The following is a 27862-nucleotide window of genomic DNA, read 5'->3' on the forward strand; positions in this document are numbered from 1 at the left end:
TCCTACCATGTCCAAACAGGGATCAGTCGATAACAACCCACCTCACGGACACGGCCGATGTCCACCGCCCTGTGACCTCGACCGCACGCTGTCGGTCCTAAAAAAACGACACAGTCGCTATAATAGTTTTTGTTTGACGGATGTCGTAATTTTCGACCGGCGGCCACGCCTGCTCAATTTGAGTGACCGGCAGCATTCTGTTGTGGGGAGCCGTAGTTACGGACCACCATCGGTCAGCGAATTGTCCACGCTGGGAGGAGCCTGGGGCGACCCCACTTTGGTCCAGTGACGTCACCAATGGCTAATTTCCTGGGAATGACGGCCACGGCGGCACCGCTGCGGTGGCCAGCCGAGGCCGGTGGTCGCGCGAATTACGCACTTTTCTGATGGACGAGACAGGACAGCCGTGTGAAATTATGGTCCGGTGCGGAACTGTGCCACTTTGCGCCGAAACTGTAGGTACCGACACCTCTGTTAAGGACTGAAACTGTGCCATCCAGCGCCAAACCGTATGCCATCTTGCATAGAATTACGTCACAAGACTGCGCAGTGCGCAGGAAGAGATGCAAGGTAGGTACCGCGAATCCCCATTTCGTGTTGCAAATGAGCCAAGTTTACGATGAAAGCTCGCCGATATTCAGCGCGGAGGGTGGAGTGTTCCCCGAATTTATGAAAGGCAGAGTGCCGAGTGGGCTACAACCCGTCTCTAGTTGGTATGGGCTATGGAGGCGTGATAGGACAGGGGAGAGTTCGGCTAGGATGTCATGGAGAGTCAGTCAGGTCAGAAGGTGGCATGACAATAGCGGTAACCGAGAAAGGTAAGCAAACGATGGTGAAAACTCAAAGGCGGAGGTAGGGGAGAGCGGGGAGAGTTGTATCATGTCCAAGTTGTATCAGGGGGAATTGTGCCAAACTTATCCAATAGATAGCGCTCGTGTCACGACCAGCCGACGAGGTTTTCCGGGCGCCATCTTTCCCTGTTCTGTCGTGTGGCTGGGTGGACGTGTCTCGAGGTGAGAGCCGATTTTATGTTTTTTTAATGTCATTCTAAAAAAATGAGTTGCAAGAAAATGTGTGTTTTGAGCATTTAGATGTGCACGAATTTGAAAGATCTCCGTAGCGGTGGTGAGGGTAGGTTCTAAGGCTGCGTGAGTGAAAATGGATTTCTCCAGCTGTCCGTTGTTTTTGAGCACGAGGATGTTTTTTCTAAGATGGCGGCGAGGTACATGTTGTATCAGAGCCGGGTGGGGTATGTTGTAACATGTGTGTATGTATGGGTATGTTGCTTTTGATCGCGAAAGCTAAGCCCTGTCTCGCGTTTGTGGGTAGCTAGTCAATACTCGTTCCATTTCGGCACAGTGTGTTGGCTTCTTTGCTCTTAACGGGCCACTTTTGCATCTAGTCTGTTGATGTTTCGTTCGTTTCGATGTTTCGTTCGGATTGCATTGACCTAAGTTTGGTCTATTAAAGTGAAGCCTTTGAGCATATATATTGTATTAACCCCATTTAATGTTGTTGTTATGTTCAAAACCAGTAGCAAGCGCACTCCCTGAAACGTGAAATACCTAGTGATACAAATTACCCCACCATGTGATACAACTCACCCAAGCCATGGGGCAAGTTGTATCAAAAACATTGCTCTATTCGGCAGACCGTAGAAGAAAAACTGTTAGAGGTAGCGGAAAAGTTACTTTGCACAAAAAAGCAGAAGAATCAAGGAAGGAGATAGTATGGAAATAATGAGTTTATCACGGATAGTTACGAGGTTATGGGCCTGGGAGTAAAAACTGATACAACCCACCCCACTCTCCCCTACCGTGAAAGGGAGAATGAAAATTCGATGGTGAAGAAATATGTTCAGCGAGTGGGAAGCGAGAAAGAGGTAAGAGAGGAGAAAGAGGAGATGAAGATAGGGGAGAGAGAGAGAGAGAGAGAGAGAGAGAGAGAGAGAGAGAGAGGGAGAGCGAGAGAGTGAGAAGGGGAAGGGACTGGAGAGAGAATTCATTGAGATGTGTTGTAATTCACGCATTTACTAATCGTAAATATGCAAATATATCCTGCTTAATTACTAGATGTACCAAAGCTATTCGCCTGTCCTAGATTCAAGGCCTCATCCTTAACCCTAGAACGCCTAGGGGGGGGGGGTTGTATCAACCCCCCCTGAGGTTTTTTCGAAGTGCACGCTAAACGGCTTGTCGTAGCGGGCTGAAATTTTCAATACCCTCTGGGGCAACCTTTGCGCATCTTTTGCCGAAAAAAAATTGATCGGGTCATGTCAGGTCACGGAGTTATGACGTCATAAGAGGTACAGCCTCCGGCCGACAGTTACCAAACGTGTGCGCCGAATCCCTAGGTTTTCTGCCGGTGATACCCACATTGTTTGATGGATCATGATGAAACCTCCCATGCATGTTGGGGCAAGCATTGGCTATCGTGTGGTGCAAGAAAATTGACCGGGTCAGGTCAGGTCACGGAGCTATGACGTCACAAGAGGAACAGCGTCCGGTACTATTTTTGAAAAGCGCCCGAACCACTATTTTGCTAATTCTTGTCACCTCAATGGGAATATGCAGCAATATTAGCTTCTATAGGGAGCAAATGGACCTCCCAAATCCAAAAATACAATCAGATTTCAAAAATTTAAATTTTGATTTTTCGAATTTCTGCCGCCGACTGTGACCTTGCCGACTTCCGGCGCTCCCAACGCGCCATTTTTAGAGCTAGGGAAACGAAATACATACCAAACGATAGAGAATTGATCAAGGAACACGATAGTGAAGGTTTCAAGTCGATATCTCCCACCGTTTTGCCGCAATCGTCGCGGAAAGTTGAAAAATTTGATTTTTTCGGAAAATTTGACCTTTGACCGGTCATAAGTAGGTCAAATGTTGACCTAGGACCAAAAACTATACCACCAATCGCGAGATCTCGTTGAGAGCAATCCGTTGGTTTTTTTCCGCTAAGCTCTACGACCTTCCGTTTCGAAACGCCAGGGGGGGTCGTAACAACCCCCCCCCCCCCTGGTCGTTCGTGTTATGAGAAATGGCCTGGTCGTGCGAGGGTTAAAGTTGAAAGTCTGGCAATATCCACCCACCAGGCTGGTTCACATATGTACAAGTCGATTGTTTCAGTTGAAGCTTGCTGTATTTATTCGGGGATGAATATGCATGGCAGCGGTATCAGCAAAAATAGACATTTAACCAAGGATCAGAGGAAACTGACAACCTGATGCAACGCATTTTCTTTCATGCAATAACTAGAGCTATGACTGAAAAAGTATGAAAAATATGCTTATGTCTGTGTTCACATCACCATCTCACTGTTTACAATTGTAACGCATGTGGATGAAAACCCGAAAACCCGTTGATTGCGGATTCTGTGTGAAATAAATGCCTATGTCTATGTCTGAATATTATATCAAGGACGATATATTCCAGATACATGTATAAGTGATCGAAGTGATGTATGTATAAGTGATCGAAATAGCATAAGCCAGGAACGTACAGACTAACCCATGACCCGACACTAACGCAAACTGAGCAATTTGCACGTCAATAAGAACTAAAATTAGCCGCCGTCCTAATAGCTTTTCCTAGTGAAATGCTGCAGGTGTGAATCCCCGAGGTGCGTTCGCTGGCGTTCACGCGCAATAATTACTCCCCAAGTACCTACCCAGACGAAAGGACGGCAAGAATTATGGTAATGAATCGTTCACGATTAGCTGAGGTTACGAAACGGGTACATTTACATAAAGGGTCGTGCACATACCTCAGCATGCAGTGGGTGTTGCCGACTGCGGCTCCAGTGTCCCGGTATGCATACATGGAATGCCTGCTCCGAAATTTAATTATTATGGCGCGTTTCTACCTATATTTAGCGTTGTATCTTCGTCGCTCAGTCCGCTCACTACTTTAATAAATTAAGAAATACTGGAGACAAACTATAGGTATAAAATAGTCGCTGATAAGCCATGGTCTAAAATGTCTCGTAAGGTCAATTAATTAACTTTTCGAGGTCTCTTTCCTATAATTCCCAACAATCGGAGCAGCTGAAGCGAACACCGTGATGTGCAGCATTGACTCAGATTTATCCTAACCTCTTGCCTGCACCTGTCAACCGCAGTGCAAGGCTGCTGGCGACCAGCGGAGAGAGAGGATTGATTTCCTTGACCTGACCAGCTGCGGACGGTGTGTGGGTGATTCCCAGGCCGCGGGTCACGGGTCAGCCGCGTAACAAGCTCGCGTCGTGACCTGATGAGCGACCCGGGGTCAGGCTGACACCTGCGTCAGCCCCGGTCCCACACCGGGCGCCGGGAAATGGTATGATATACTGCCTGTCATGCAGAGGTGCTACTTGTGTAATAAATCATCCTCCACCAAAATGGGCGCATAACGTAAAAGTGCTGCCACCCGGAGAATTGTGCTATGTGGGGTAATAGAAAATAGGTGCGGTTACCCAATTCGTTACATTAATCATTGCAACAACTGCTAAGTTCTTAAAAAAACACACACACACACAGCGAACTGACAAGCGAAAAGAACCTAGTCTGTTGGTAACGAATACAGGGTGGACCAAAAAGGATGGAAACATATTGAACTCGCATAAAACATGCATTATTGCATGCATGTGACTGGGAATGATACCAAACAAGAGTACATTTCGTGGAAATTCATAGCGGAATCACTCTCATCTGCTTTCTCTCGTTTTCAGTCTCTCACAGCAAATGTTCGAAGAGACCACCTTCGCGAGACAGGCACAGAGCGGCCGGTCTGGTGCCTGACGCGATAGAGCGACGACACATGTTCGCTGGTATGGCTCACACAGTCTTGGTGATCGCTCTCTTCAGGTCACAGAGACCTTCCTTGTAGACCTGGCCCTTGAGATGAGATGATAAAGAAGTCACTGCACAGCAGCAAGGTCACCGAAATGGTGTGCCCTCAGCGGAAAATGAATCGTGGGTCCACTTTGGTTGGAGGAAGGGAGCGGTGACATCGTGACCGTCAATCAGCAGCGCATACCAGGCGGCGCTGAGGAAGTTCTGAGAGCGAGTCCAAACGAAGCATGGCAGCCTCATCATAGACCTTATGTGGTTCCAGCAAGACGGTGCGCCTCCTCACATCGCAAAAACAACGCTCAAGTGCATCGAAAGCCACTTCGGTGACCGGCTGATGCCATTCGGTGGCAGTCGGAACTGGCCTACCTGCTCATCCGACCTGACGCCTATGGATGTTTTACTGTGGGGTCATCTCAAGGGCCAGGTCTACAAGGAAGGTCCAGAAAGCCTCTGAACTAAAGAGAGCGATCAGCAAGGCTGTGTGAGCCATACAAGCGGGCTATCGTGTCAGCAGCCAGGCTGGTCGCTCTGTGCCTGTCTCGCGAAGGTGGTCACTTCGAACATCTGCTGTGAGAGACTGAAAACGAGAGAAAGCATATGAGAGTGATGCCATTATGAATTTCCACGAAATGTACTCTTGTTTGGTATCATTCCCAGTCACATGCATGCAATGACACATGTTTTATACGAGTTTAAAATGTTTCCATCCTTTTTGGTCCACCCTGTATAAATAGAAATGTACACGAATTACCTATAACTTTAAGTGCATGCCTGTGGGTAGGTATAACTTACAGTAAAGGTATAAGTATAACAAAGTTACAGTATGTACGTAACTGCTCTACCCATGTGTTTGGGGTAATATTTTGTTGCTTTGTTGTTTATTAATCTGCATTTGAGACTTTGGGCGAGCTACATTTGTCCTGTGCAAATTTCGCCTACGTTCGTACATACGGGTTTCCGAACGACCGTTCAGCGCTGGACGAGGCCTCTGAAGATACTCAGCCCTCAGTGGCGCCACCAAGGTCTGAGTTAGATGACGCTCCGGTCGTGTGGCCCGAAGCATATCTAGACGGCGGCACTGCCTGCTTTGCTGTGCATGCATGCAGTGTGCATAGTGCAAAGTGCATACGTGTAATTGCAGAATTGGCATTGCTTCAAGCCAGCCGGAGCACTTGGATGTGCCCTTTAAAATTCACAAGGACATATCACATGGTTGTGGCCGTTTATTATATTATGCTCAGTATCATATCATATCAACTCAACGGTGCAATATATTATATTCATTGATATGCATGCAATGTGTATAAGTATTCCCTCCAGCACAATGCATTATTAACTATGTCGATGCCGGTAGACATCACAGCTGAGAAGGTTCACTGGATCCCCCGATCTTTCGGCACCCTCACGCCGACGCCTTGGCCTTGGCTTGCTTGTAGAGCTCGCCGAAGGACTTGGCACCGTCATCATTGAGCTCAGCGTAGCCGGGCATCTCGGCCTTACAGGATGCCAGCCAGGCGCGCAGCTTCGGGTACGGCATGAAGTCGGTCACCTCAGACGCCTGCCGGGGACGGAGAGAGAAGGACGGACGGGTCAGGCCGATCTTTGGCGTCTCATGTCTGTGTAAGGCCACTGTTTAGACGTCGGTTCAGGTCTGTTTTATGTCAGCTTAGAAATGGCCTATGATGTCTGTTCAGGACCGCTAAATGCTGTAGCAGATACTGAGGTCTATAGAATTGGAAGGGAGCTCAAGAGGATGAGTTATAAGCACATTCCATAGACCATACCTAGTACCTACTATATAATAACTTTAAAGGTAGTGTGCCAGCATTCCTGGACCGTATGGAGTTAATGGCCCAGATAAGGAGAACCGGATTTTTAAAACTTATCCATACCTTCAAAACTCATGGAAACGTCTTAAATTCTTCAAATTTTGAGTACCCCAGTGCGAAATTCGCCCCGACGGGTTGTCGGTCGTACCCCAACCACATTTCACATCACTATGAACAATAAATGCACACACTGAAATCGCTATTACCGATATGCTCATCCAATCAAGTTTCGATAAACCCGTTCATCATCATCTCCTGCGGTTTCGAACACGCCTGTTAGGTGGTGCGGTAGACCGCGCCCAAAGCCAAGGCCCCGGTAACGTGAGGTAGCCGAGTCGGGGCAGCGTGCGCTGACCCAAGCCGGGGCCGCGCGTCCTCCTGGTGTCATGTGATAGCCCGGGGCTGCCCGCGGGGATGCGGTAGACCGCGCCCAAAGCTGCGGCCCCGGCTTGGGTCAGCGCACGCTGCCCCGACTCGGCTATCTCACGTTACCGGGGCCCTGGCTTTGGGCGCGGCTTCTGCTCATACTTTGTGGTGCGGTGGTGGTGCGTCGGGCCGCGCGCTCTGACTTCGGCCAAGAAAAATGCGTCAGCTGATCATTGTCATTTCTGCCACTTGCGAGTGGTGAAATGGGGTCATAACTTAAAGGGACCCTCCCACCTTCAGAAAAGTTTATGAATTGGCATGAAAGTGATGTCGCTCGGTTCAGAAAGAGCGAAAACGAATATCTACCAAATTTCACCGAAAAATATTCACCGGTTTTCAAGATATTAGACTTTTACTTTTGTTTACTTTTTTGGGATCTTCGCTGTTTCTAGTGACTTTATTTTAGAAGTGCGGCGTTTGCGGCAGATGTTGCGCGCAAATAGCATATACCACCGCGTGCTACAAAACGTTTTAGTCAAACATTTAAAAATCGTTAGGTATTTGCGCTGACGTCACACATTCAGAGGGGTACCTATTCCTAAGCATTAGCCCCTCTGAATCAAAATGCTGCAATTTTGAAATTCAATATTTCCGATTTAAGGCATTTCTCGATGTTGTGAGTGCCGAAACCGGTAATTGTGAGCCAGGGACCCCATTTTGGCTATCTCAACTCAAATCTAATGTTAACCCGCGCACCGACGGGGGGGGGGCGGATATCCGCCCCCCCCCCTGAGGTTTTTCGCGAATAGCGGGAAAACCGCGGCGCGTAGCGCCGCGAAATTTGGTATGACTATTCCCTTATCAATTTTACACATGGTGTGCAAGTTTGAACCTCCTACCTTTCAAGGTCAGGTCACCAGGTCACTTTGAATGACCCAACCTCAAGTCACTTTTTTGCAACTTTGTCACCGTGCCAGAGCTACAGTAGATGTCGGAGGCCTTTGAAAGTCGCAGGATGTTATTAGGTCATTAGTAGCTACAATTTGTATATCTCGGAATTTTGATATCGGTGACCTAAGGTCAGGTCAATTTCGCGACCTCCCCATTATAAGTCAATGGGGGAAAAATCAACTCCCTGTTTTTACCACTAAAACGGGTCGGAATGGCCCCATATACCATACATGACTTCATATACGATCAACCTTCACTACCTTGAGGTCTGTTTTGCTGTTGGGCAGCTGTGAGGTCATGTGACGTCATCAAAGGTCACCAAGGGTTTTTGGCCAATAACTCCGTACAGGAACAAGATACAGACGCGTGGATGGTCTCATTGTGTTCAGCTCGTCAAGACGCATCGAATGATATACATGATGACCTCGAGGTCACGTGACCTGAGGTCAACCTTTGACCTTGACCTTTCGAGGTCAACATATATATCATTCGATGCGGATTGACGAGAGGATCACGATGATGCCCTTAGTTTGTTCCTATCTTGACTAATTCGAAAGTTATTCGAGAAAAACTCTCTCCATATTTAGCGCCGCCATTTTGACTTTTTCGACCCCTGTGACGTCATCTTTGACCTGACCTGAAAATGACCTTAGTAAAAATTATAGATCTTGACCGTGGGTATCCGATGCCGTTTACCGCTTGTCGCTATCTTGCTTCGTTCTCGAGATCTCAGGGGGGGCGGTCATCCGCCCCCCCCCCCGTCGGTACTAAGTTGGCGCAGACCCCCGTCGGTGCGCGGGTTAAGGTGGGAGGGTCCCTTTAAGAGACGGCTTTTTCATATCAATTATTTTACATAAAATCATATTTCAAACCATAAATAATGTTCGACAGCCAAATAAAAGAAACAATACCAATACAGGCTTACAGTTTAAGGCTCGACATTGTGTTGTCTACGATTAGACAGCTGATAACTCATTCCCGTACGTCGTAACTCTATAATGACCTTTGCTTATTGTCACATGTGCGCCGCATTCGCGATTGTTGCCGACGCCTGTTTGCAGGTCAGCCCACTACAGTTGTTATACATATCGAAAAACCGATAAACTTTTAGGCGAAAAAGGCACTATTCCAGGCCCATTTTTGTTTTGTTTTTTGCGATATTAGGTAAAAACAGAAGCTTCAATTCTTATCCTAGGAAAAATAAAATGGGAAATCTTTCAAAGGTGGCACACTACCTTTAAGTGACATAAACAAATATGTAATTTGTGTTTCAATTTCAAGCGAAACCTTGCTGTAAACAAATGGTATTGCTTATTTCTCGAATCAGATGAACGCTCCTCCCATCATTCTAACCTCGATGGTGGCTATGGTTGAGGCCAGGGAGAAGTCTGCCACCGTCTGCTTGGGACCGGCGACGTACTGGTTGTCGCCGAAGAAGCCCTCCAGCCAGCCGAGCGCCTCGTTCAGCTTGGGGATGGCGTCTTCTTCCACCGGGCGGTTGCCGAACATTAGTGGGATCTACGAGTGATGGTTAGAGTCGTTATATTGGCATTTCGTTCTTAATTTGATAGTTACAGCCGAAATATAGCCACAAGCGCAGCTTTACTTCACTGGCTCAAAAATGTTAAGAATCAAAGAACAAACGTCTCTTTGTCCTTGTAATACCACATAAACTCAAAGGAAAGTGCCGCAAATCAAAACTTTAACACGCAAGCAACTCATGCCTACATTAATTTTCCGAGGCATAGTCATAAAATTCATTCAGGACTATCATTAAAAAACACTCATCATGCTATGAAGTCTCACAAACGGCAGACGCTTACGCACTGTGCATTTGGCGAAGCGCTCGTAGAGCGTTCCCATGTCGAAGTAGAGCCTCTGGTCGACTACGGCTCGCTCCTTGGGGTCGCTCGGGTACAGGTGCGCCGGACCGTACTTGGAGGCTAGGTAACCGAGGATGGCACGACTGGAACGGACAACTCAGACGTGATACTGAATGCCATGAAGTGTCATGCAAAGCGTGACAATCAAGCCATGACATACGTTGATTACGATAATGAGCCCGATGCGACAATTTGCTGACCTAACACTTCATATCAAAGGTACGGAGCCCATTGTCTTGCTCACCTCTCCCACAAGTAGAAGCCGTTGTCATCCATCGTCGGAATGGTGTGCTGAGGGTTCATCTGCGGAAATGAATGTGGTATTTGTGTTAACTTTTAATTATTATTTTTGATTTCTAAGAGCAACACAATAATGACGGATACCTGTTTTACATACAACAGTCACAAATGCAAGCATTTAATGGTGTATCTCTCGGCTTCGTTCTATTTTTATTTTCATGCCCTATTTACTTCACATATCGACAACAGCCGCATCGTATTTAACTGCATATTTGCCACATGTTAGCCATGGCATAGCCTATCTCACTGACCTGCAGGTAATGCTGTGTGCGGTTATCTCCGGCCAGTACATTGCACAGTTTGGGAGTTAGCTGCAGTCCGATGGACTTTGCCAGTAGGAGAACCGACCGGCACGGGGCGCTCAGAGGCATATAATGCAGCTCCACAGGCTTCGAACCGTCCGCCATCGCTGAGAAAAACACGGCGATAAGTGAGATGGTAAAAGGGAAGGAGTTTCTGTTAGACGGTGCTGAAGCGAAGCCCAATTACGTTCCTTTAGGCTCCCATGAAGGCAATCGTTTCCCGTAGTTTATATGGATTGATGATAATGGTCATATGGATATTTGAGGCTATATAATCAACCATGAGTGCTTCTTTTGTGTAAGATCGCATTTATCGGCCGCATCTAATAGATTGTCGTAGAGGACGAGACAGATAAGTGCACGACAATTACCAGGATCCCGCTGCACTTAGGGGTACCGATACTGAAGAGATAATCTGATTCATCGAACGGAGAAGAGAATCAGTCGATGTGAATCAGTTGCTACAGTCCTGAGCCCACAGTGACAAGCCTAAATCAAAGAAACATGGCTGGAAAGGCTCAGCGACATGACGTGTTCAGACGGTACTTATTCCTGTGGAAACTGGATTATGGATCATGGACGGATGGCTGAGGCATAGATCGCATTACAGTGGACCACAAGGAACGTTTGCTGAGCATGAATCAGGATATCGTATTCGTCCATGCGATTATGTAATACAAATTGATGAGTGATTATGAAAGCGCTTCTAAGGGCATTTGACAAGAAGGCTTTTCCCGAGGCATTTCCGTTGGCAGCCGGGATGCCACGCTGTCTTTAGTGAGACATTGGGAGGCGCTTCAGTCATTCTACACAGGATATCACCATGACGAGTGGTTTTGCCGCCGCTCGCTCTAACTAATTGCCCCCCACGGTGTGAGGGGAGGCATGCTGCGAGTCATATCCTGTGCGACATGCGTGTTCCAGGCTCCTCAAGGCTGGAGGTGTGTTGCTCACGTTGGCCGTTTCGAGATGAAAACAGCCTCAGTGCCTAAGCCTGCAGGTGGTCTCTCATTCATAGAAACACACATAACTTTGATGATTGTTTATTCTTGCATTGTTTGAGCTCTGTTGTTTTGTCGGGACATAAGTATTACCTAGGACTCTTTGCATTATATTGCTCCGTCATATTAATCCGAGATATACCAGAGCTATCTGCATCTAGCGCATCACAAGATAGGCCCTGATAACGCTATCAATTGAGCTTACGTCACCCAAACCTAAATATCATCCAAGCAACACTATGAAAAACGTTTCTCCATAGCTAGGCAATACATTGTGATGTTTATGCAACACAAATCCACAACTTTAAGAGTTCTTACGTACCGCCTAGGCTTTCGTCATGGCCTCCGTGACTATATCCAAGCTTATCAGTCAGAATACGTCGTGACTGAATGTACAGTTTGCATTATTACAAGCTCAATAAATGCGATTACATAAAGCCATGCTCATTGCACAGGCACTGCATCCTTTCTGGGAAACGATATCCCGGAAAATGCTATATGCTATTGGGAAGGTGACCTTCATGTTCATGTCCACCAGGTCATGAAAAACATCTTTGAACAATAAACATTGCAAGAGTGCTTGTTGGATCATGCACTGCTCAGCTTGGTTCGAGGAAGCTAGCAGGATATGTCTAATGTCTATGCATACAGTACCTGTGTCAGTGTCAATATGTGACTCGCCCTTCCCCCCCCCCCTCTCTCTCTCTCTCTCTCTCTCTCTCTCTCTCTCTCTCTCTCTCTCCCTGTGACTACACCTCTCCATCCAAGGCACAGAACACTTCATCACTGATCCCGAATACCCCAAATCGCCCATTTGTGTGACACCAGTAATCAGGCCGCCCTTACCAGCCGCTCTGCCGCTGATTACAGGGAGACAGGTGTTCCACAAGGGTCGATCGTTGGTCCCACCAGCACTGTGCCGGCTCACAGACGTACCCACAGTTCTATCATCGCCGTGTTATCAGCCGCGGTGGCTATCAGAGAGCTGATACAGAGGCGTGCTGAGCCAATAGTCAGCGGGTCGAGATGGTGATCATCTAAAATTGATATCAGCATGTGAAGTACGGCTGATAAAAAGTTCTTAAAGACGTGAAATCATTAAACGTCTCTTGTAAGGGCCGTCCAGGAGTGAACGATTCCGCAATAAAAGCAGTCGCTGATTTTGAAATACCTAAGAAACCCTCATCCGATCGGAACGTTTCGTCGATTCCCCCTTTCCACGTATCAGACCTTTTATTTCTGTCTTCGAGTTAGCTGTCACGTCATATATGACCGTAACTTACGTCATTTAGTTCCTGATGTCTGTTGAGATTGAGGCAGAACTCAAGTGCAGGACACAGAGCTAATGCAAAAGTCGGTGCTGAGACATGACCAGCTGCATCTGGGACACCTGTCTGCTGACAGATAGGGCAGCGATACCTTGACGACATGAGCCTGAGACCAGGGCTAATGTAGGTATACCGGGTGGCCCAGAAAAAAAAAACGTTCCCAACTTTAAATCAATATTTCTCAGAAAGCGATAAGGATACAACATAACAACTTCCAATAGTCAATGCGGCATACATTTTCAGTAAATGGTATGATTTTTATGTTATTCGGTCAGTTACTTTTTAAATGGTTCGTGTTTCTAGCATGCCATGTAAAAATTACTTTTTTTGGCTCAGATGTTTACTAAAAAATGTGAGTGAACGGGCCACTTCCATCTCGGCACCACGGCCTGCAGCCATGACTGCTACTGGCAACTATAGTCTCATTGATGGTTCAGGCCTCAGAGTGACACATTCCCTCCAGCTTTTTTCCTTATTCGGTCGATTTACTGTTTGATCTTCTTGAAGGGAGGGCGATCAGCAGTAACCCATGCACCGTGCCACTCCTGCTCGAAACAGGACTTATTAAAGCAAATGGCATCCATTAACACTATTTTGGCTCAGTATTTGAATATTTGGCACATAAGTGGGACAAAAATATGTAAAATAACAACACACGTGCTGGTTTCATTCACGTGTTCTATTTTTCCATTCTTTTTTCTAACGTGGTACCTACGTCTAAGCCAATCATTACTGCCGCTCAACATCGGCAAAAAAAGCAAAAACGTCTTACTTAATTCAACATAAAATTGCTGGCTTGAAAATGATGTTACAGTGTTATAATTTGGCATACCAATGCGCAAAGAAGTGACGCAACCTTGCTGAAAAATTTGGCTCGTTATTTGCACTCGAATTTGAGATATAGGCCTCCAAAGTTCGGAAAGTTTTTTTTTGGGCCACCCGGTAAATCGGATCAGCATAAATTTTCTATCTCGAATGGGAAGAGCAAGTCGTTCATTGGGGATTCGCCTCCACATGGATACAGGTTATCGTTCACGACGCGACGGAAAGTCAAAGGCATTCAAATAAATTTGAAAAGTTTATATAGGGTATGCGATGTGCACCCATCTCATTCACGTTATGTAAGTCTTTCTAGTCACATACCTACAGCCAATGCTAATCTAAATTCCAGTCGTTCGATACGGTGCATCTCTGCACCAAGTACCGACTATCAATGAGTTCAGCCGCAGAATCGTTTGAATCAGACGCAACTGCAAGTCATCCTGAAGCGGTGAGCGCCTTTACTGAGAGCCGAGTCTCTCAGGTGGGACACGTCACTTCGAGAGCCGTCCACACCTGCCTGAATCATCCTGCCGAGTCATCGCAGGACGTCACCATGGCAACTGACGCCCGAGGGAAATGCCATCGTAGGTATGGTGTGTGAGTCGCGAGCGGTCCACGAGCGAAACAAAAATACCCCGCCGAATGTCAACTTCGCTACGGTGAAAAAGTTACCAAACTGCTATACGGATCACATTGCCATTTCGGCCACACAATGGACAAAGTCGCAGTTTATGAAATGCATTGCTAATCAAATGTTAAATTCATATAGGTGTCTATCTACATGTAACATACATTATCGTGAAAACGTCATTGTAGAGTGGTTCTGAACGTTTTCAGATAAATTTTGCCACAGATAACAGTAGTAACAGATAACAGATAACATATAACAGTAGTGTGATTTTGCACATTATTGTTAGGTTTGCAAACTAGCGCTCCTTTCTTCATCGTCGAAGAACCTGTGCAATCTAAAACGTGCACAGGCGTGGTCATGTTTTAGATATTTTCGGCCAGGCCACGGGCCGTTTACATAAGTTTGCTGCACAGTTATGTGCAGCCGATCCATTGCTATGTTTATTGGCGGGTCGACTCAGCAATGACGTCGCAGTTGCATGTGGTGAGTGGCGACTGACACTGTCTTGTTAACACGGGACCTTGGTGCCGCATCAGACGGACGGGCGGAGGTCTGGTACTGTGCAACGTCATTCCAGCGTAAGGCCGTCGGCCATTCATCCGACTTTCCTGCTCGTTCATTCACCCTGTGACAACACCCTCGCTGTTCCACCGTGCCTCACCTGACCTCGTCCCATGGCCGGTGCTGACTCTACCGTTACCCGTCTGGGTTGGTCGGCGTCTGCTCCCCCAGTCTGGCCGCCTGGAGCCGCCTCTGCGCGCTGCAGGGGTGTCCGGCTCCGCCTATTTGTCCGCCGTCCGGCCCCGCCTCCGTCCACTAGCTCGTGCTCCTCCGAATCGAGAGGTCGGCCGTCCAAAGTCTCCGTACCGTACCCAACTCCAAACCAGCAGGTAAGCTGACACGATGGAAATTTGAGTACTTAAATGTTATGAGTTCTGGGGCATGTGGTGTCTGAGTTCAAGCGCCTGTGCCCTGTGTAGTACACGGTATTGCTTCCTGTTTACTTTTCTCTTTTATATTTAGTTTGGTGTTTAATTTTATCTAAATATACCTAGAAACTATCCAGTATCCATAGACACACTCATATCTTCGTAAATTGAGACGTTAAAAAGTACCTAATGCGGTTTCATGTCATACTTTGTGTAGATCGTATGCGCTTTACATTTCGCCCCGCCCCCTCTCTTTCCGATCTATGTACAACCTGAACCGTCAGACCTTCAGTGTGGCAGTGTCAAGAGCCTCTTCTCACTATCATTGCGGGATGTTGCAATACTAGATAGGCTATGCGGAAGTTAGAAGTTACCAGCATCTGAAGTGCCCTTCTAATTCACAAAGTTGCTCAGAGTTTAGAGTGGAATTTCTATAACAAAGTTTGTCATTTGAATCACAAAATGTTATCTGAAATGGGAAGGTACAGTCTTTTACTACGAAATAAACATTTTATCCTTTTTTGAAAGCTAAATTAGAGCACTAGCTTTGCTCGTACGTCAGATCTTTTCCAGCATGTTTATCAAGTAATGCTTTATGCATTCAGCTCTCGTCGTTTCTATCAATCCATGCCGTCCGTGGACCAGCACCGTTGTTTGTGTCCTGTGCAGTCCGTTACCGGTGCCAGGCGACGACACCAAATGAGCCAACACGGCGAGCGGCACGGTTCGATAACGCCGTGTGCCTGCGCTTTGTCCCCGTGTATAGAGTACGTACAGAGACCTCAGTACAGCGAGCTCAACAGCTCAATGCCCGGCTACCGTGACGACGTTCTGGGACCTATAAACCATGTGAATACAAACCAGGAACCAAACAGAGACGCCGTGCTACGTGAATGCCTTTCAGTTCTCGATTGTCTATATTCATACGATGTATTCTACCCACGGCATTATCATTATAAAGACGCATTTATCAGGTGTCTATGGCCAAGCATTGTTTCACATTTACGCTAAACTTCATACTTCAGACAAGCGCAGCATATTTGGACTGTAAATATTCTTCTCACGAAATTCACATGCGCGGTGCGTGCACATTATAGGCATTGGGCCTTATTGGCCCCTTGTATATAGCCTGTGGCATTATGGACCCATGCGATAAGACGGTATACCAATGCATACACCGGAGTACGTTTTATGCTTGCTATCAGTAATAGTAGCGTACTCGAACCTAGGCCACTGAAGACCAGCTTCGAAATAAAAAGATGCATAACATACCCCTCGAGAGCTGGCTTAGTATATTGTTAGCTTAGTCTACTCTTATCATTATATTTTTAAATGATGAGGAATAGCTATACTATGCAATATAAATATACTATGCAATATGAATAGCTATACTATTGCAATAGTACCTACTATGCATATTCTACAGCGCGAAAACTTCTTACTTATAAATTCTAATAACTTTTTAATCGTTGCGTCGGTTATTAGCAACAGCCATGTATGAGACGCATTTACGAACTATGTGTGGAGACTTCCATTTCATGTCTAGCTAGACGTGTCTAAGTCTTAGATGCGTCTAGCTGGACGTCGGCTGCGTCTAGCTGGCGACGGCTAGCTTTAGACGCGTCTAGCTTGGAAGTCTCCGTCCAACGCAAGCTTGGACGTCTGCTCAGTTAGACGCCAGTTGGACGCCAGTGGAAGTCTCCACCCTATGTGTTACGTGCTAGGTGGATAGCCAAATTTCGATGCGTCCATCATTGAAATCACATTGATTTTATTCAGACCAATTTGCATAAGTTGGAATAGAACGAACCGAGCCAGACTGCAGAGCTCTCGTTAATTGATTATAGCCCGACTGCGTTTTATAGAGCTCAATGGTCCCGTTTAATTTACATTTGACGATGCCCATTGGACGCATCTCCCGGATGTGAACGTCACTGCATTCCGGTGATATTTATGGGGTTGTTTACCAGCGAGCTGTAATGTGTGGTCGGCTTAGCTCATTTACATTCAGCCGAACAGATCGTGACCCTTTCACCTGAGCGTGCAGTCTAAGAGCCGAGGCAGTGAAATCGATCACCACTGCACGCTGTTGACACTTGACTTAGTAACAGAGTGAATAACTTGGATGTGAATGTAAGCCTTTTATCAAGAATCGGTGCTAATAAGCCCGAAATGGGTGAACATGTGAAGCAATTAAGCCATGTTGCAGTTCATCCAAATTCCAATATTTGATAACAGCTGAACATAAACGGACACAGGATTAAAGGTTCCTATTCCCCGGAACTGGTTGAAACACCGCAAAAAAAAAAACATTTTGCGATCGACCTGTCTCGTTCCCCAAAACCAAAGCACTTGCATCTGTAGGCAGCCACAATGTATACTAGATGGAGACGGGTCTGCGAGATAGACGTTTTGATCAGACGCCCGCAAGATAAGTCTCTTTTAACTACAAAAAGAAACAGCTTTATGAACAGTTCTGGAATCACATTATAGGTTATGAGCGGTCAGAATTCGAAGATTTTTAAACGACTTGCATGACATATAATAGCGCTGCCGTCCTGAAAAACTCGAGTTCCGAGTTTCCGCCCTGGAGCCAAATCTTTTTCTCTTGGTCACCAGCCGGCTCGAATCTGCAGCGCTGCAGTCTACAGTCCCTTCATGTCGCCCGCAGCTACCGTCCGGGCTGCTGGGTGACCTTCAGTGCCCTCAGCGGCCTCCCTGCCTCTCCCCTCCCGGTTAGCGTCTGTTGGTACCGCTCCCGGACCGGCCGGCACATTCCGGCTGCCTCTGACCCACGCCGGCTCCCCTCGCATCCCATCAGTATCGCCCGTCGCCGCCGCCACCGTCGCCGCCACTGCCGTCGCCACTGCCGCCGCCGCTGGTCCCAGCCGTGACGTGGCCCGGGACAGCGCTCTCTGACGCCCGTTTCAGCCAAAATCTGCACAGTCACTGTGACTCCGTGCTCCGAGCGGACTCTGCCCAGAGGCGGTGGAGGCGTGGCGGCGGGGGAGCGGCGGATGCAGCGGCGGTTAGTGGCGGAGGTGGCGGAGGGCACGTCCAGAACAGCCGGCGGGTGGCAGCGGCAGGCGAGAGGGAGGGAGGGAGGGAGGGAGGGTGAAAGTCTGCCGAAAGCCGCATTCCGGAGAGCGATGACCTCGGGGGCGGTTCAGCCGTGAGAGCGAGCGTGATGGTGGTGCAGAGGCGCGACTGATGGTCCGGGTATCGCCGGGGGGCACAGACGACCGCAGCTGGCAGCCGCAGCCGACCGAGGCCACCGCCAGCTGCAGCCTCAGCCAAAGCTCACAGCAGCCACAGCCACAGTTCGTCACAGTCACAGTCAAATGGTCTTAACCAGCCATCCAGCCAACATACAGTCACGGTCAGCAACAGCCAGTCACAGCAGCCACTGGACGGTAGACGGTCGGCGGCAGTGGAGAAGGTTGCGCTGAAAAGAAGCTATTTAATTATGAAACGAAACAGGATTATGAGAAGCCTAAAATAAATTACTTGTAATGTTGTCTCTGAACTAAATCGCATCTGTTCATCGGTCCTTCTGCTTTGTATGTTGACTTGTAGTGTCCGTCCTCAGCAATGGGTGTGGGCCCCGTGCCGCCGGTTCTGACATGGGTGTTGACCCGAGCCTCCCCTCTGTGCCCGCAGCCATGGGTGTCGATCTGTACTACATGGACCTGAGCGCCCCGTGCCGCTCGGTTATGCTGCTCGCTAAGGCCATCGGACTGGAGCTCAACCTCAAGGTCACCAACATTATGACTGGAGAGACCCGCACTCCCGAGTTCATCAAGGTGAGAAATGGACCTACACGATTTGCGCCATTTCGTTGTTTTAGCGGCTATTGTCCAACGCATAGGTATCGTTAATATAATCGGGGTAATTGACAAAGCATAAAAATTGTTAATGACATCTTAGTTTTAGGTATTAGCAGGTTTCGTCTTGACTCATTGGAAAGCAAATAATTATGTTTGATCACTTATATGTCATATGTGTAAAATAAATATAAAATATACATAACCACTGCCGCGACCTTTTGATCACCCGTATATTGCCGAAATATTGAAGGCTTTGTGCACTATTCTGCTGCACTCATAGCAGCCTATACTGCACCGCTTAACGGCATTGAACAGCGAGGGTCATTTGAGCTTCCTCGGTTTAATCACCGTCAAACTGCTTCGATCGCGAACTTGTCTTGCAAATGACCGTTTAAAACAGCGTGTCCGAAGTTCAATTGATGTTAAAATCCATAATGATGGACTTTGCAGCTGCTCATTATTGGGGTTTAATCACCCATGTACTCGGTAAGCTCCGGACATTGCAGGTCTTCATGAACGGCGAATTGTGATCGATATTACTCCAGTGGCGTGTCTATCATGAAGGCAATGAGTGATGACACCTCCGTGACTCTCTCCTCTCCCTCTCTCTTTCGGCAGATGAACCCTCAGCACTGCCTGCCTACCATGGATGACGACGGCTTCAAGCTGTGGGAGAGGTGGGTGAACCACTCCGATCCCGTATGGCTGCTCTGTCGATAATTATAATCGAGTGATCGATTTTGGGCCTTGATCACACTCTACTTGTTGCGATAACATTAGAACTGGCATAAATAATGTCTGGATGCATTCGTAATAATTTATTGGCGCGGGGAGTATGCTAGTTATTGCTGATTATTGGATTATTAATCAAGGTTGATGAGAAATGCTGGCCAAAGCTATAACCAAATATGGGTCATTTTTATAGCGTTTGATTTATTGCAAACATTTATAAGCAGCCACTCGCAAAATATTACGACCTGCAGATAACGACAGCCATCCTTGCACCCCTAACCCGACCTCCTCCGTCCACAGCCGCGCCATTCTGTCGTACCTGGCCTCCAAGTACGGTCCGGCGCACCTGTACCCGAGCGACCCCAAGGAGCGGGCCGTGGTAGACCAGAGGCTCTACTTCGACATGGGAACGCTCTACGAACGCTTCGGCAAGTGTGTGGTGAGTGGAGCTGGAAGGTTGGAGCATGGCAGGCTTTCTATTGGTTCGATCATATTTCCCAGCTGTTTACATTTTGTGAACGATCACAGCTGTTTTCCTATGCCGAGGATTCAACGAATTGTTGCTGAATTGCTAATTCTAGTCCCGTGAGACCTCGACCATGAAAGCTGCAACGAATGTGACTGATTTAGCTTATCACTTAGACCGATCATGCCATATTTCCCAGAATTTGTCCCAACTCACCGGATGTTTGCCTGGGTTTTAGATTTGCCTGTCCCTAGTAATAACATGCCTGTATGTGCAATAAAAAAGCACCAGTTGACTTCATTCCGCTTCTTTTACCCCGTTTCCAGTACCCGCTTATGTTCGGAGACGGCAAGATCGCCGATAATGCGCTGGACAACCTGAAGGAGGCCCTCGGCTGGCTGGAGGGCTTCTTCGGCGACAACCAGTTCGTCGCCGGTCCCAAGCAGACGGTGGCAGACTTCGCCATCGCCTCCACTGTGGCCACCATTGAGGTTAGTAGCGGGGGGGGGGGGGGCGAGGGTGAGGGGTGACCGATGTGAAATGAGTACGGTCAAGGCGGGGACATTAGCGTCCTCGTAGCGGACGGTTTTTGGGCCAGCTGAGTTGTCAGATGGTATCGTTCTTGTTAGTTTTTTTTTTCTCATACCGTTCTTTTTACCTCTAACGCTGATTTATCGGCTTCTCTCTACGATTGTCAAGCCGAAGCGTCAGCTATGATGGTTCCGTTTAGTCGGTCTGTTCCGATGTCACGTATACTTGATCTATTCAACTTCCAGTCTTTTTTCCTGGTGCAATATCCTCCCGCTCTTTGGCGCCCAGACCAGGCCCTGTCGATCACACTCCTGGTTGGTGTGTCTCCTGAGGACGTCACCGCGTTGTGTCCCCTGATGACGTCACCGCTCTGTGTCTCCTGATGACGTCACCGCTCTGCGCCCCTGCTGACGTCACCACACCCTCTCTCAGGCCTGTGAGCTGGTCGACCTGGCCGCCTACCCCAAGCTGAGCGCCTGGCTGGCCGCCTGCAAAACGGACATGCCCGGATACGCCGAGCTCAACGGTCAGGGTGCCACCGCCTTCGGCGGCTTCTACAAGGCCAAGCTCAATGCCTAATCTTGCCATTACAGGGTCGTCGATCGTCAATACCAAATGTTATTACGTTTTGTATTTGTTGCTGTTCTAACGGGATGCTTCAAGGACGGCGATGACGTTCTTGTTCCGTACTCACATGCAATTGTTGAAATGATTGTTCATGCTCTTGTGTTATTATCGGCTACTGCACTTTTGTGAAAGACCTTACGTCTCCATATTTAACATTTTCGTACGGTCGTGTTTTGTTTTAATGCATTCCGATCAAGCCAGGCTGTCAAATACAAATTTTGTACAAAAATGTTTTATTTTGCAATGATGACAGGTTCTCGACATATTTACTCTTTCTCCATCGAAATATCAATGCAACTTAATCGCCAGGTGAAAGCATAATAAATACAGTGAGATTCACTAACAGCCTCGCAAAACATTTCATACTTGAGCTGATCACCGCACACGCTGAAATAATATCATGTTTTCACTGGGAGCAAATAACGGGATACGCTATGGAAACGGGAGATGAGACCAATGCAGCCACAAAGCGCGGGAGCAGATACACACAGATACTTGCATGCAACATCAAGCGACAAGCGTGCATATGGTTCCTAAGATTGCACGGCCGCAAAGCCCACACTGTCCAAAGTGCGGGGAATCCTTACGAAGTAGCCTAGTGGCGAAAATAGTACAAAAGGCGACATGATAGCCGCGAGATATTTAAGCGTATGTGGTAGGCGTCAGTGGCAGCGTAGGGTTCCGTCCTTCGCATATATCGACTTATTCGACCAACTGTAGGTCGCACTCGCCCAAATACGCCTAAAAGTCGAATCCACACACGCACAAGAGCACACACACATATGTATATCCATATGCTCGACATGCTTTGATGATTGAAGAATATGGTCGCAAGTGTATGTCACTTGTCACAATTGCTGACGAAAGAAGGCAGCGCATTGGGCGTCCTAACGACAACTGGACAATTGGATTCAATAAGTCGGGGTACTCTTGTTGGGTCCATATAGGACTATATTAGTAGACATGATTTTTGTAGTGTCTTAAGACGGCAGACCAAAAAAGAAGTCTGATTCTGTTCTCGTGACACATAGAACGCTCGCTTCCTGGGTGTGTCAGAACTATCTACACTGCACACTTAAACTGCGTACCTTCTTATATCATCCCAGTCCGGTGTCTATAGTACGCGACTGATACGCCCCTTCCCCGCCCGTCTCCTGTCCTTATAGTCCTTTAGTCTCCCTCCACGCCACATATCTAGTAGTCCACGTGGTTGGGCGCTGCCAGCTCGTAGTCGCCGTCGTATATGGCGAACAGGTCGTTGGGCCGGCTTGGTCGGGCTGGCTCCCGGCTCACTGTTCGCTCCAGGAGGCGCCGCTTGAGCTCGTGCGGACACTTGACTTGGATAAACTCCCTGCCCGTCTCCGGCCGCTTCTCCCTGCCGGGGTGGGTGAGAGGGGGGCAGAGTCAGTTGTGACTCTGACTCAGGGGTAGAGAAGATCGGTCTCATAGGAGGCTAGTTCTGTACCGTAGAATGGCGATCGAGTGCATTTGAAAACAAACAGCGGGAAGACAACACACAGAGCAGCCTGGTGTGGTGGTAAGGAGCATCTGAGTTCAGCTGAGGGAAATTATACAAGACTGCACGGTGGCATGTGACATGAAAATAAACAAATAAAAGGAAAACCCAGGGACGTCAGGCAACAGCATTGTACGTACATAGGTACGTCGACAGCAGCTCAAGTATCTTCTACTTATGCCGTAAGTCTTATTGATAAAGGACGTCTCACCCCCTTTTCTTCTATCTGTCTCCACTCCTAGCTTACTCACCCCCTGGCGAAGCAGAGCAGGTAGTAGAAATAGCAGAGCAGCAGAGTGAGAAGGCAGAGCGCCACGGCGATGGGCCCCCAGGGCAGAGCGCGGTGAACCACGAACGAGCGCTCCCAGTAGCGGTCGCAGGTCAGGTACCAGCAGGTGGCGCCACTCAGCTCCTCTGGGGACAGGCCACAGGCCACAGGTCACAGTGGCGGTTACAGGTCAGGTACCAGCAGGTGGCGCCACTCAGCTCCTCTGTGGGACAGGCAGGTCACAGGTCAGGTCACAGGTCACAGTACCCGCCACAGGTCACAACTGCGGTCACATCTCACAGGCCACAGGCCACAGGTCACAGGTCACAGTAGCGGTCACAGGTCAGGTACCAGTAGGTGGCGCCACTGAGCCTCTCTGGGGACAGGTCACAGGTCACAGGTCAGGTCACACGTCCCAGTAGCGCTCCCAGTAGCGATTTCAGGTCAGGTACGAGCAGGTGGCGCCACTGAGCTCCTCTGGGGACTGGTTACAAGTCACAGGTCAGGTACCAGTAGGTGGCGCCACCGATCCCCGCTGGGGACTGGTTACAAGTCAGATCATAGGTCCGGTAGCTCATAGGTCAGGTCAGGTTAGCCCGTCCCGCAGCTCAGTTGCTAGAGCACCGGACTCCCGGTAGTGAGAGCCCGGGTTTCAGTCGCTCCGGCGCTCGATATTTGAGGCTCCTGACGGGGATGGTCTGCGGTTGGTGGGAGCATCCGCAGCCAGCTGAAGCCAGTTGAGTGGGACAGGCCGTGTCCGGCCTTAAAGGGCACGTTAAACTTTGGCATCTAAATTCTCCCGTTACCCGAAATTACGCGATCAGACGGTAGGGGTTGGGGTTTAAGCAACAGGCTCTGCTTAGCGTAGGCTTCGGCTCTGTTAATCCGTCCATTCATACATTCGATCTAAATAATTTATAAAAAGGTACCAGCAGGTGGCGCCACTCAGCCCCCTTAGCGGGCCATACATGCAAATTGCACGATAATGTCAGCGCCCAGTGCACGGGCATCATCCAACACACTACACATTGCAGCATAAACAGATCGATCAATAATAGGCAGAAACCAAAAGGGTCCGTTTTGCCTCGCAACTTACCACGCATGGCCCGAAACTCGGCCGGCGATAATTGCAAAATGAGCGGTAGCACGCAGTCGGTGATGAGAGTCTGAAATGAAAACAGTTCAACGTGAACACTAACACAATAGCAGGGTTATTCACGGATAGATAAGGCCGCTATATGAAATACTAGATCTATAAACAATCATAATGCGTACTAAGCATGCTACGCTTCTAAATAACGCGATAAAACAGACCCTTGGTGCGAGGTTAGTAACAGGAAGACGTTGTAGAACTTCACGGCCTCGACCTCAGTCAGACCGGATCACCGCTCACCTCACACGTCTTCCTGAGCCGCTCCATGGTGCTGGGGTCGCACGCCGGGTCCTCCACGTCACCCTCCTCGCGCTCCTCCTCACACTCGGCCGTGACGTCATCACTCGCCGGCGGTGTGACGTCACCCACCCACCACCAGGCGCACGGCGTCCACCACCAGCCCTCCGTCCGAGACAGACTCGCATTGTCCGCCGGCCGCCGGCCGGAGCAGCGCTCCGCTCCGTCCGGGCCGGAGCTCACACAGCGCGCACACTGCCCTCTATCGGTCGCGGCCAGCACTCGAGCCTGTGAATATTTCTGCAGGTGGCGCGGGCGAGCCGGCTGGACGGCGCGCCGCGCCTCTGCTGAGGGCGCCACTGTCTCGAGCTCGGTGCTCTCGAGGTCGGCGCGGCTCGAGGTGAGGACGTAGGAGTAGACACTGCAGCGGAGGATGTCGCACAGGTCGGCAGCGCACACCAGCGTCTCATCCTGCGGGCAGACAGGGCGACAATGAGCGTCAAGACGAAAAAGAAGAAAACGGAGAAGGAAGCATGTCCTCATCGTTGGACGTGAATTGAACTGTACAGCGCACACACCTCACGCCTGGTCTTTTTACCATATCCAGTCCTTCCAAAGCTTCACAATCAATCCTTTTTGCACTTTGATCTCCCTGTCTTGCTCCTTGCTTAGGCACTCGAGCCCACATCGTCACATAACTAGACGGGCCGGTACCTCATCGATATTAGACCAGTATAACGTCACTAAACCTTCTACCAAGCCCGAGGTAACTATCCCAGTTTAGAAACCTGGCTGTTTATCGGTAGGGTAAAATATATTTGGATGGCCGTCACATTAAATTTCTAGTCACCTTCAACTTCAACCGCTAACTACCATAGCTCCCCTTCCTATACTGACCTGCCGGTCCGGCGGCGCCGCGTGCTCGGCGCGGTGGTGGTACTCGACCAGCACCTCCCTGCTGAACTGACGGCCGCACACGGGACACCGCCAGCGCTGGCCGTGCCGGCGCCGCGGCAGGTGGGAGTACCGCAGCCGGGCCGGGTGGAGGGGACACTGCAGCGGCAGCGAGACGTTGTACCGGGATACCACCGGCAGCCAGCGCTGCGGGGAGGGGTAACTGTCAGGGTACAGTGTGATACCGGGTACGGAGGGCTGATGATAGGGTCTAGGTCTCGTCCCGCATCTACCCGTATGGGTATGATTATGTCTGGCTTAATGCAAAACTTTATACGCAACAGGTTAGTAAAAATCACACCCATCCTCAAGAAAACCGAACGTTCGGGTCATTTCGTCAAGGACGGTCGTATCCTGAGCATAGCTTTGAGAGCGTGTCGTGTGCAGTGTGGAGGCCAGCGCGGAAGTTAGAGCAGTTTCCATGTTTAATTAATGTGTCCGTGGTTGGGGGGAGGCGGCGGCAGGTGGCGCCCCTCATCCCTGACGGGTTGCGTGCCTGCGGCTGCCTCAAACAAAACCACTCCGCTCCAGACGCGTGCATCGATTGAGTCCCTAACTCAGAGGGTTCTCACCGACTCGATGATCTTTCTGGCGACATAGGAGCGTCGGACGGAGCAGGCGTGGTGACCTGACCTCGGGTGGGGGCACGGCACGACCTGAGTCAGCAGCAGGACCCACACCTGTCGGTGCCGACACACAGTCAGCTGGGGGGGATACGGGGCGGGGCCGTCACACCATACTCCGCTGAGTACACACAGGACACTCGTCATCGAGTGTATCGTACACACGTGATAGGAGTATCATTGATGTAAAAACGCCGCCGCCCAGCTGAGAGTTGACAATCAAAACATTACGTTATCAGCTAAACCATACAGCACTGACCACAGCACAGAAGCTACAGATGTTTTTGATAAAACGTGACAAAAAGCATTATCCTTTCAATCACGACACATGCCACGCCCACAGAGCAAACACATCGCCTAGCTGCCAATCACAACACCCAAACCAAACACCATCCGTCACGCACCGCCACCAACACAAACAACAAACAACATCCCTCCCTCTCCCACCCCGCCCCACCACCCAGTGACCGTACCACCCCATTCCACCCTCGATTACCCCCCACCCTACCCCGAACACTCACCAGAAGAGTCTCAGCCGGCGCGGCCATCCATGGACCCGCTCCGCCGACCACCGTCCGTCGTCTCCCCGTCGACGCCGACGCCGACGCCGACGGGCATCGATTCTCGGCGCGCGCCACTGGAGGACGCCGCCGACGGGGGCCGGGGAGGGAGGGGAGGGGAGGGTGTTGCACAGCGGGGAGGGAGGCACGCCCCACTGGAGGACGCCGCCGACGGGGGGGAGGGGGGAGGGGAGGGTGTTGCACAGCGGGGAGGGAGGCACGCCCCACTGGAGGACGTCGCCGACGGGGGGAGGGGAGGGGAGGGGAGGGTGTTGCACAGCGGGGAGGGAGGCGCGCGCCACTGGAGGACGCCGCCGACGGGGGAGGGGAGGGGAGGGTGTTGCACAGCGGGGAGGGAGGCACGCCCCGCCGAACACGGAAGCGCGGTGGACGGGGTGGTCGTGAAGGGTCGGGGGCTGTGGTGGAGTGATGTATATTGATGCAGTGTCGTAACTATTGAGACTTTGAAGAGACTTGTTGAAGTTAGCAGTGGTGATTGAAATGAAGCCAGTCGTTCTCATTTGGATTATGAATGTTTATATAAAGTTCATAGTACTACTAGTTGGATCCTCCTCTTTTACAAGCGTGGGCGGTGCTTCATAGCATCCAGCCATATCGACGGCCCAGCTGATTGGGTTCGATTTCTGGGGATAAATAATTGAACGGCCGACGACTGATGTAACTGATGTCCCAGGCCGATCGGGCGACTGTCAGCCACTCGGCCGGTCAATATTTATCCTCCGACGCCGCTGAAACTCGGAAACTCGGCGACTGAGCTCCGTGAAACATTGGGGTTATACGGCCTCGACAATGGACGATACAGTCAAAGTACGCTAGTAAAACGAGACTCTGAAGCTACGATGGCGCGTAACATGGCAGGCTCCGTCACATATTTCCAGCTCCCAAAAGCTAGATGGCAGACGTCATGTCACTAGTGATAACAGGTCATTTACACCCAAAGCTTCATGCTTTGATCTCCACAACCTTATTCATACATTTATCAAAAAGTTATTTATTTAATCAGGAGCCGGGACTTCATTATACATCATTCAGTTTCATCTGTTTAGCACGTATTTATTTTGATTTGGTTGGCAGAGGTCTCTCCTGGGTTTGACACGTCATGAAGACTGAGGCGTCGCCAGTGTTTTGTCAAGTGTTCGTCTCCAGAGCTGCCATCCACGTAACGTCACCT

At 49.3% G+C, this 27862-nt stretch overlaps 3 protein-coding genes across 3 annotated transcripts; 1 reads left to right on the plus strand and 2 right to left on the minus strand.

The window, feature by feature from the left end:
- Positions 1–6037: 6037 nt before the first annotated feature.
- LOC122367078 (glutathione S-transferase 1-like) lies at positions 6038–12422 on the minus strand. Its single transcript, XM_043339860.1, has 6 exons — positions 12313–12422; positions 10415–10572; positions 10108–10166; positions 9808–9946; positions 9334–9498; positions 6038–6392 (listed from the first exon to the last, which is right to left on the minus strand). Exons 2-6 carry the CDS (start codon positions 10568–10570, stop codon positions 6237–6239), a joined length of 675 nt encoding a protein of 224 aa, XP_043195795.1. The 5' UTR covers positions 10571–10572; positions 12313–12422; the 3' UTR covers positions 6038–6236.
- Positions 12423–13531: 1109 nt separating this feature from the next.
- Positions 13532–21588, plus strand: LOC122367080 (glutathione S-transferase 1-like). Its single transcript, XM_043339863.1, has 6 exons — positions 13532–15137; positions 18837–18979; positions 19622–19680; positions 20036–20174; positions 20528–20692; positions 21165–21588. The coding sequence occupies exons 2-6, from the start codon at positions 18839–18841 to the stop codon at positions 21309–21311; spliced, it is 651 nt and encodes a 216-aa protein (XP_043195798.1). The 5' UTR covers positions 13532–15137; positions 18837–18838; the 3' UTR covers positions 21312–21588.
- On the minus strand, positions 21576–27228 carry LOC122367079. Its single transcript, XM_043339862.1, has 7 exons — positions 26632–27228; positions 26060–26167; positions 25431–25634; positions 24537–25004; positions 24240–24309; positions 23127–23289; positions 21576–22734 (listed from the first exon to the last, which is right to left on the minus strand). The coding sequence occupies exons 1-7, from the start codon at positions 26656–26658 to the stop codon at positions 22554–22556; spliced, it is 1221 nt and encodes a 406-aa protein (XP_043195797.1). The 5' UTR covers positions 26659–27228; the 3' UTR covers positions 21576–22553.
- Positions 27229–27862: the final 634 nt, after the last annotated feature.

Source organism: Amphibalanus amphitrite, unplaced genomic scaffold (assembly GCF_019059575.1).
Source record: "Amphibalanus amphitrite isolate SeventyFive unplaced genomic scaffold, NRLGWU_Aamphi_draft 000849F_arrow, whole genome shotgun sequence".
Classification (NCBI taxonomy): domain Eukaryota; kingdom Metazoa; phylum Arthropoda; class Thecostraca; order Balanomorpha; family Balanidae; genus Amphibalanus; species Amphibalanus amphitrite.